The sequence below is a fragment of the Homarus americanus genome, unplaced genomic scaffold (genome assembly GCF_018991925.1).
Source record: "Homarus americanus isolate GMGI-L3 unplaced genomic scaffold, GMGI_Hamer_2.0 scaffold59495, whole genome shotgun sequence".
NCBI lineage: Eukaryota > Metazoa > Arthropoda > Malacostraca > Decapoda > Nephropidae > Homarus > Homarus americanus.
In genome coordinates, this window is record NW_024732415.1 from 1,535,889 (window position 1) to 1,546,974 (window position 11,086).

The following is an 11,086-nucleotide window of genomic DNA, read 5'->3' on the forward strand; positions in this document are numbered from 1 at the left end:
CAATAGTAACACAGTGAGACAAACTTGTTCAATAGTAACAGCGGGACAAATTATATCAATAATAACACTAGATAATGAGTTGTTTTTCCTTTACGGTTATAATGGTTATTACAACCAAAACTAGGATTATTACAACCAAAACTAAGATTATTACAACCAAAACTAGGATTATTACAACCAAAACTAGGATTATTATAACCAAAACTAGGATTATTACAACCAAAACTAAGATTATTACAACCAAAACTAGGATTATTATAACCAAAACTAGGATTATTACAACCAAAACTAAGGATTATTACAACCAAAACTAAGGATTATTACAACCAAAACTAAGGATTATTACAACACAACTAACATTATTGCAATACAACTAACATCATTACAACCACAACTAGGAATATTACAACCAAAATCATATCAGAGGTTGACCCCCAGAGAGATGAGATGGAATATATCACAACCACAACCACACACAAGAAACAAAGTTATATTCACAACTTTCTTTTTTCCTTGACTATTTTATCCCCCTCGTAGGTCAGCTCCCACAAGGATATGGGGTTGTTGAAGTCTATGGCGAGCTATTGACCAGGATAAGTGAGCACTGCTATGAGTAATACCACTTACTAGGTTATCATGAGTACTGCCACTTACGAGGTGTGTGTGTGTGTGTGTGTGCGTGTGTGTGTGTGCGCGCGCGCGCGAACGGGGTGGTGTAATGCGTCTAGTGTGGCAGTATTATGTTAGTGTTAAGGTGCAAGCACTGCTTGTTTCCTCTCGCTTTCAGCTACTGCCGCTGCTGCCCTTGTGGCGAACAGGGAAGCAAGTTGCCCAAGTCTTCCCCTGCCAGTACACAGCCTCTTCACCATCAAGACTCCAGCTGTGCCTCCTCGTGGCAACGGTAACTGGGTGCCTCGTGGGCCCAGGCTAGGCCAGCAGGGGATCTCGTAGTAGCAGTGGGCCTCAGAAGGACAGCGCATAAGCACACTGGCATGTGGACAGGTCCTGGCGCCTACCAACCACTGCCCCGCTGCCTTGTGGATTAACCTTGGTAGGTAGAAGGCTACGGGAGTAAACACCAAACAAAAAAATCTGCAGTGGAGCCCCACATTAGGCAGACTTGCTTACAGAACTCCAACAAGACCCCAACGGCGGTATAGGCGGATGAAGTGACCAACATGGGAACCCAACGACTACATCGGCGGACAAAAGCAATGCATGATGGACAGGCTACTAAGCATAAATAAATAAAGCATGTGAAGCGCAAAAACTTGCAGATCAACACAAGTTGCATGACATTTCCAATTCCACTAAAACATTTTATGGCCAATCACTCATAGCACAGCCCCCTCCGCTCATCTGACGGTAACTCCCTAATTAAACACAAAAGGGGCATCCGTCAGCACTGGAAAGAGCACTATCACTCGCTGCTCAACCGAAACACCGAAGAGAATGTACTGACTACCCAGCAGTTCCCTCAGCATCTAGAGCTGACCCATCTCAGCTATTCTCCATTCTTGGATGAGGTAGCTGCTGCGTATGGACACTTCGTCCTTGAGGTGAATGTACTTAAGACTCAGATTCTCTTTCAGCCTGCCCCTGGTTCAGCCACACCTCCTGAATCCATCCAATTCAATGGTACTACCCTCTTTAATGTTACCCACTTTCAGTACCCCGGCTCCCACCTGTCTACCACCGCAGACATCGATGAAGAGATTTAACATCGGATCAAATGTACATCTCAAGCCTTTGGCAGACTCCATACCTGTGTCTTCAGCTGTAGGGAGCCGAAATTATCGACAAAATTGCACGTATATCGAGCAGTGGTCCTCCCCACCATGCTATATGGCAGTGAGACATGGGTCACATACAGGAGTACCTCAAGGCACTTGAAAACTTTCACCAACGTAGTCTACGCTCCATCCTTCGAGTTCGCTGGGAAGACAAGAGAACAAATGCCAGTATTCTTGCCGACACCAACTGTAGGAGCATCGAGGCTACCATTATCCATGAACAACTACGTTGGACTGGCCATGTTACCAACATGGACGACAGTAGACTGCCAAAGCAGCTACTTTACAGTCACCTAACGAATAGTAAACGTAACGCTGGCGGGCAACTGAAAAAGTATAAGGATACTCTTAAAACAAACCTGAAAAAGTGCTAAATCGACCCCCTCACCTGGGAGACGATTACTTAACACCGTAACGCTTGGAGGAGCACCACACTAGGTGTCAATACTTTTGAATTACCCTGACTGCAAACCGAGGCACACAAGCGCCAACGCCTGAAAGACGCTGCTGCCGCCGCCCATCCCGCACTAGATGTAGCCCTCCACATATGCAACATCTGTGAACGACTCTGCCGGTCCCGTATCGTTCTCTTTAGTCACCTCAGAACTCACCAACCTAGGTGACATCCTTAATAAATCATATCATTGTATCATAGCTAGATGATTGTCTTACTCGATTCAGAGTGACAGCAAAGTACCGCCACTTACCAGGTTATCATGAATACTACCACTCACCCCTAGTTCCTCGTACAAGTACCAGGTACTGCCACTCACCTCTTGTTCCTCGCACAAGTGCCAGGTGGACTCAGATTTGTTCTTGAGGAAGAAGCTATCGGTCTCCTCCTCCTCATCATCACCCTTTATGTCGTCAAGGTTGTAATCGTTGATGTAGATCTTGAGTGTTGACACGTGGTTCATGGCACTAACTGCACCGTCAACTGGTGCAAATTATTATCATCAGCTGGTGCTCACCTGTTTCACCTCACTCACACACGTGGTTCATGGCACTAACTGGACCTTCAGCCGGTAGTATATACAGAAGCAGTAGATCTCTCACAAGTGTCGTTGAATTACCACTGGGTGTCCCGCCAGTCTCCGGTAATTTCCCGACGATCGGTATCAGTGTACAGACAAGCAAAAGCCAGGTAGATTTTCACCAGGTCACAGAAACACACTTATGAGTCGTTAACAATCACTAATTCTTCACAAAACTGGCCACAGGGTATGTCTACCACTGGACTTCTCACTTCATATATATACAGTCAGCACACTACACTACTAGTGTACTGTAACAATGGATGTGTTTTTGGAGTAAACTGTTTCATGGTTTAGAGGAAATACAGGAAAATTCAACTTAGACAAAGATTATTTCGCCATCACACAGTACACGACAGTTTCCTGCTAACCAGGAGTGCCCGAGAAACCTGAGGCAAAAACCAATCACAGTGGCCTGTAAGTGTGACATCATAGACCTAACTGTGCTGATTGGCTGGAAGCTTGAGTTAGTGCCCCAGCAAGAAGGGCACTCGGTTTTCAAACCCAGAGTCTGTGTTGGATTTTTGTGTAGAGGTGTGGGGCGTCTGTGGTGGCGACAAGGCAGATATTTGGGTGTATTCTGTTTGGTAAATCCTTAAGTTCTCATTTGTTGTGAGATACATGGTCCCCGTTTAACTAGCTTGGAGCATAGGTTTATTGTTTGAAGTGTAATTGTTAAATCCTATTAGAAAGTATTCAATATATACAATAGCCATTAATAAGACTAATAAGAGTCCTGATTCATCCCTCCCCTCACTGAGAAAGGTCGAGTTGTTATTTGTTATAATATCTTCAGCCGTCACTGGGCATGTACTTCACACACTCAACAGAAATGGGCCACGACTTCCCTAGGCAGCTTCAGTCAAAGTGTGTAATCAGCCATTTCGTGTAATGACGAGTCAACTTGTGTAATGTAAACAATTTTAATCTAATTGAACCTAACATAATCAATTGTATACTATCTTTATCAAGCCTAGATCTACCATAACTTAACTGAACATTAGATTAGTTAAGTTAGTCGTGGTTAGGTTAGAATAGGTTAGGTTAGGTTAGGTACGACCGTCTTGACACATCAACCCGACTGGTGAGAGAGAGAGAGCGGTGTTGCCCCTAGTTTTACCTTCCCTCCTCTACTGCTGGTCTTGATTACGCTACAATTAGCGGCTTTGAGAAACTATCTCCTGGTGCTGTAACCCTCCCTCCCTCCCTTCCTCCACCACTGTAACCCTCCCTCCCTCCACCACTGTAACCCTCCCTTCCTCAACTTTCTATTAGTGGTTGTTGTTGACTCGGCCGTCGCCAAAGTTGACAATTTACTGCTCTTGCTATTAACGTCTTTATTTCATTACCTTGGAACCCTTACTCTTACTACGCTCACACCTTACTCGGTTAACTACTAAGGTCATTCTTCATTAACCAAACCTGACCTGACCTAACCTAACCTTACTTAAAACAATCTGCTAACATTTTCCCGACAGAATGTATTACGGGGATTTTAGACTCGCAACACAGGTACTCGGGGCGATCCAATAGTGAAGAACATAAGTTGCCTACCATCACTCGGGCGAGAAGGTTACTAATTTGTGGGTGGCAGGATATGACTGTAGCCAACAATATAAGTGGTGCGTCTTGTGGAAGGAAGGAGAGAGAGAGAGAGAGAGAGAGAGAGAGAGAGAGAGAGAGAGAGAGAGAGATCCAGTCACCATCTGCCAGCAATAAAAGCACAGAATATGTTCCTCTTTGTGACATTTGTACAGTGTATTGTTAACAAGTAGTGGAGCGCCTGGGTACAAAATTGTTCCCACTATAAACAGCGCCAATGTAAACAGAGGAACTGTCTGACGTAGCTTCAGGAGTGTGTCATTACCACCTGCTATAACACCTGGTGTGGAAATGCATCTACTGTACGTTCATTCACGCCAAGACACAGACCTTCACACTAAAATGATGGTGACAGTGTAATAAAATACTTCTGTAGTACACCCCTATAACACTACTGTAGTACACCCCTATAACACTATAAAGGAAGTGGAGGAAGGAAGGAAGGAAGGAAGGAAGGAAGGAAGGAAGGAAGGAAGGAAGGAAGGAAGGGAGGAAGGAAGGAAGGAAGGAAGGAAGGAAGGAAGGAAGGAAGGAAGGAAGGAAGGAAGGAAGGAGAATAGATTACGGTAGAACAACACCCAATAATTATAGTCTCATTATGTCTTGATATACTGTACTTGCTTCTTCCCTTAAATACTAAAACGTTAGGCAGAATACTTTCCATTACACGCCATCTCTCACCATAACTGACACTGGTTCTTGTACTACCAATGGTCTCCTGTCCCTCAAAGCAAATGAGACAGACGCTTTGAATGTCAGATTATCCTAAGCTTTTATAATCCCCACACGTCATTATCATGTCGTTTTAGATAGATCCAGGACTGTCATCCTCGGTGTTGACAAAGGCCACAAACATGACAACACACTGCTAACACGATAACTTTACCCCATTTCCTAATTTCCTCAACACTTCTCTGAAATATATATCTTCACATAGTAATTGTCCAGTCCCTCAGTTGTTAATAAAACATGACGACGTCAACAACAAAAGGTTGCGTTATTTAAGTGTGGTATTAACGCCCAGACATCCGGTAGGTTTTCCCGGTTGGCTGCTTCAGTAGTTAAACAGATCTATAGTTTTCCTGCCTCTACACGCGCGGAGCAGCGCCTGTTAGATAGTGGTTGCGGCCCTGCCTCCTTACACCTTCATTTCCTCCTCAGTTATCACTCTCCTAAATCATCCAATAGTCCAAGTCTCCCACCACTAGCAAATCTAGTGGGCAGTGCGAGGCTTCTCCGAGTCACTCGCCCAATTAGAATAATTGACGAATTTGGGTTAAGCTTGCTACTGAATGTTAGTGCTTAACATTAAGGTACAGTACAAAGGAATTATTAAATTATATATGTGGGTGTCTGGATGTGCATGAAAGTATGCATGTATGTGCGTGCAAAAAATACATATACTGTATATATGCACGCGAGTGAAAGTGCACGTATTGTACACAACACGCAACTTAATACAACATCAACCAGCACCACCACTAACAGGTACTTCCTGTTTGCTGGTGTACTAAACTGTACAAATTTACATGTATAGTATAGTATAGTACAGTACTGTGTTAGTCCTGGCCTCTGTGTTAGTCCTGGCCTCTCTTACTCCTGACCCGTTAGTCCCGGCCTCTCTTACCCCTGACCTGTTACTCCTGACCTCTGTTACTCCTAACCTGTTTGTCCTGGCCTCTGTTACTCATGGCCTTCCTCTGTTACTCATGGCCTCCCTCTGTTAGTCCTGGCCTTTCTGTTACTCCTGATCTGCCATTCCTGACCTGTCTGTTACGCCTGACCTCTGTTACTCTTGAACTGTTAATCCTGATCTGCTATTCCTGACCTCTCTGTTACGCCTGACCTCTGTTACTCCTGACCTGTTACTCCTGACCTGTTACTCCTGGCCTGTTACTCCTGACCTGTCTGTTACTCCTGACCTCTGTTACTCCTGGCCTGTTACTCCTGACCTCTCTGTTCGGTGAAAAGATGTATGGGTGAAGGTTGTTATAACATTTTAGAGGGTTGGTACAACAAGTCCCGGTAGGTGGCGCAGTTAACACTCAACACAACCTCTCATCTACAACTGCCCACATGCAGACATATCTTATAATACCATAACTGGATAATTGTTCTTATTCTCTTTTTCAGGAACTGGAATTGGACGATCGTCATTAATTAACAGCTGAACTAGGCCTCGGGATGCGTGTGGTGTCACTCTGGCTGTCACTGACTATCGCCAGTATTAAATACTTCCGGCACTCAACTTAATGTTTTGTTACATTTGTGTTTATCTTGCTGCACAATCGTTACACAGCAATTATTTGGTCCATCAATGATTAACACAAGAACCACTTGGTCAAAGCTTATCACTTCACAGTCAAACACAACAGCATAAAATACACACTACAGCTGCAGACAGAACTAAAACACTTTAGGTCCTGGTAAATGATGTACAGTACTGTGTACACGTATGGTAAATACCAGAGAAAGGTACTGTACTACTACCAGCTGAGGTGCACACTACACTAGTGACGAGTAACACAGGCTGGGAAGCTGCGTCGCATACTGTACACACATTGCCGGGAAGTGACGTATGGTGCCCCGTTATCATCAACAATTATATATGTATGTAAATATATTATAACCTGTGAAAGACTGTGATGTGTTCCTTAGCGGGTCATATATGCAGTTGTGTCTGTAATTATGTAGGATAACTATTAGCTAAGAAAACAGTTGAGTTGATTGATAGGAAGGGGTGTGCACCGTGGGGTCGTCACACACTTACTCAATGTAAACAGTTCACCGGAAACTTAAACTTTGAGGCGAAAACGTTGGCGGCATCTAGACTTGGCCTAGGCATCACTTTAATTACCACAGTAAATGTAATGGTTAAATATCCCGTAATAATCTATTCAAAGTATATAATTTCAAGTTATTAAGTGTATTGCGACAGAACTTGAATTGCAGGCAGAGAAAGGCCGACAGTGACCAGTAACTACCAAGTCCTGTGTGGCATCTCCTCTACTGTACACGTAAAGACGCATCACCTAACATTAAGAGATGATACGATAACACCAGACTGAACCTTTGTGAGACAATTGACAGAAAGATGGTGTTATAATATAGCTCAGTATGATGGTGTTATAATATACCTCAGTATGATGGTGTTATAATATACCTCAGTATGATGGTGTTATAATATACCTCAGTATGATGGTGTTATAATATACCTCAGTATGATGGTGTTATAATATACCTAACTCAGTGTGTTGTAATAACCTGTCAGTGTGTTGTAGCGGCACCAAGTGTGAGCTCCTGTGAACCCATACCTGACAAACACATGTTCAGGTATATTCAAGAGTCAGTACATGTCCAGTATTTACCAACAGTGTGGAACAGAATTAATCGTACACGACCAGCTAGTGAGCTGACAAGTGACAATTTTTTTTATTAAATGTATGAAATCGGGATCATTTATAATCACCCGGTAGTAGGCAGTTATCAAACAGGGAGGTACTACCGCCTGGGAAGATATAGGAAGCATAATGTGTTGTCTAATGGTAGACCCTGCTGCCATATGATGACCAAGTCCCAGGTTGCTGATGGGACTTTCTGCCTCACTTACACACAACTGCAGGGTCTCAATTGTTTCTCTTACTCTGATAACACAACATACATGCACACAAACACACACACACACACACACACGAGTATATTGTTTATCTTTTCATCTTTTCCATTTCTGCATTTATTCATGGTCGGTCTTCTCAGGCCCTGATGTGGGTCGGCGATCTGTGCCTGGAGGGGTTGATCTTACGTTTATATATCAGTGTATATATATATATATATATATATATATATATATATATATATATATATATATATATATACAGAGAGAGAGAGAGAGAGAGAGAGAGAGAGGATACATAAAGCAAACAAGTTATATAAAAAACTGAGTGTTGTAAACAATGACTGAAAGAAGACAAGTTATCTATACATATTAACAAGACTGAAACAATATTATTTGGATCCAAAAGAAAACTCAAAAGAGAATAGAAGCGAATTTAATGTGCTGTTGTGGTTATGAATGTATCTCAGTAAAATACTTTGGCACTTGCTTATCTGGAGAATTAATTGTAGATAATAAATAAAAAGGTAATGCCAAGATAAAATATATTTCCATAAATGCCAAATGTGTCTCGGCTAATGCCCCAACTACCATTTGCTTAGCGCTCATACAATGTCACTTGGACTATTGCTGCTCTACCTTAGCACAAAATCTAAAAGCCAAACCTTAGATTATGTATAAAGACATGGTAAAGTTTTTCTTGACATGATCGCAAGAAATCACATTGGTCACGAAATCCTATAATCAATGAACATGTTAAAAGAGCGGCGGATAGAGTGAAACGGATGAGGCTGAATCACACTTACAGGCTTTTAACATGCTGTACCCAGAGATCTTACAACAAACTTCGTAAGAATTAGGGATATAAACAGGTAGAGCACCAGAGGAAATAAATACAGGTTCCTGGTGTCCGCAGACGAACATTTTTATTTATATATTTTTTTCATAAAAGCTACATACAGTAGTATATATATTGAAACAATTTACCAAACCACTTTAAAACTAGTAATGCATGTTACTAAACACTTCAAGGCTATCTTATATATATATATATATATATATATATATATATATATATATATATATATATATATATATATATATATATATATATATATATATATATATATATGATGAGATGAATGGGATATCAACAAATAGTTACCTTTACTCTCGTTGACTTACTATTACTGACTAGCAACCAAGCTGAAGTAAAGGACCCTAATGGAAATTCTGATGGTTTTGTTGGCTATCCTGGTCAAGTTGCCTTACTGTTTAATGATATTTGTGTACCAGTACTACAGGTATCTAGGTATATTAGAAATTGCATACCTGCATGGTCTATACCCGAGTTGTCAGCATACGTGCCAGACCAACTGTAAACTTGCATGACGATTGTACTAATTACAGTAGATATAAATATCGTATATCAATCAATGAATTTCCACCACTTTTCAGCTTCCTAACCGTTCTGTCGTTCTGGCCTGGTCTCTTTTTCTTCCATCTTCACTGACCAGTGTTAGTATAGGAAGAGAAAACCTGCAATGTTTGGTAAAGTCCCCCTTCTCACATCCGACCAGGAGCTCGAACCCAAGACATACCTGTGAGAGGCAAGTGCGCTCCGCTGTACTACCAACGTAAAATTTAAGAACGAAGGAAACTGCGGCAGACGTCTTAGCTCATATCAGGCAGCCCTGTTTACACCCAGCCTATATTACCTATACTAGAGGCTTCTCAACGAGTTTGAGTTAATAATGGTGTTTGGTAATCTGTTCCAGTTATCCACACACCAATGTTAACTCACTTCCCGCCTAAACCTAAATTTGTCTAGTTTAAAACCATTGTTATGTGTTCGCTCCAGATTTGATGGTTTAAATACTTTAGTTTAATCATTTTCATTTAACATACATACCATAACGAAGCTTGCCCGAGAGTGAGATCACACCCTAATAACCAGAGATAAATCTTACACTGCTACAACCTACCTGTCCGAGGTGATCCTTCTTAAATAAGTTAATACCCGAGAAACGACTGGACCACCACTAGGCGATGCTACACGTCAAATACAAATTACAGAGCCAAGTACATGTATACAGTATGTAGTACTGTAGCACCACTAACCCGCCTCATCCAGTATAGATTGTTCTCTAGTATGTGGATGAAGATCTGGATACACAGCCAGACACCATCCAGATTACTCATAGGCATCCTAAGTATATAATAAATAACATTCAATGTAGGTCGGGAAGAAGTGATTCCGATAGGAGGTAAGAAACGATCCAAGAGTATTTTGTTATTCCCGACTATATAATGCTCCAAACTCTACCCAATAAATCACATATGGATGATGTATTGCCTTCTAGTACACAAGTTACTAAAGGAAATATTGCACAAAAGGTAAAACTGAAAAGTGAAACTCTCTTGGCCCAAGTACATAAGACACACGTTAAAAATTCTGTTTATGAATTTATTAAAACACGGATCAAGTTTCACAACTTAAATTAACGACTGAATGTAAAGATGTGTAAATGGTGAGCGAGGTGAAGCTTCCGTGTGGGACTAAAGAGCCACCACAGGTACTTACCTCCATCACTGCCCGTGCGCCACTTTTCTTTTTCACTTACCTCTGTGCTCATTCTCCTCTCCCTGGTCTCCTAGTTGCCCTGTTCTTCATTCCTTTCGTATTATGTAATCCATCAAGTAACATGGGCTTCACAGCCCAACGTATCCGCAAAACATGGGTTAACCTCCCGAGGTGACATCATCCACTACACCTGTCCACTGTTGACTGTCACTGGCTGCTGTTCCAATAATGTTAAACGTGTAAACAAACTCCTCAAGGCCCGAACGCGACCATAGTATCTTTTTTTTATACCATGATTCATTTAAATTTATGTTAGTTTTGTTAGTCAGCATTCATAAAAAAAATATTCATTATACAACGGACAGTACCTCTATTATATATATACTGTACTGTCCGATTCGCGTTTTTATTTCGACTTTGTGTAGCGGTAAAAAGCCTTTGGGTTTGACTTGACCTCGCT

General features: G+C 41.7%; 1 protein-coding gene across 2 annotated transcripts in view; it reads right to left on the minus strand.

The window, feature by feature from the left end:
• LOC121868560 (ral guanine nucleotide dissociation stimulator-like) overlaps positions 1–10,851 on the minus strand; it is a 58,500-nt gene extending 47,649 nt beyond the window's left edge. The window contains exon 1 of one of the 2 annotated variants that reach the window (XM_042369307.1): positions 10,667–10,851. In XM_042369307.1, the coding sequence (XP_042225241.1) occupies positions 10,667–10,678 (12 nt within the window). In that variant the 5' untranslated portion in view covers positions 10,679–10,851. Of the gene's footprint in view, positions 1–2,566; positions 3,107–10,666 lie in introns of those variants that run through there. The other variant, XM_042369303.1, reaches the window with a different exon arrangement.
• Positions 10,852–11,086: the final 235 nt, after the last annotated feature.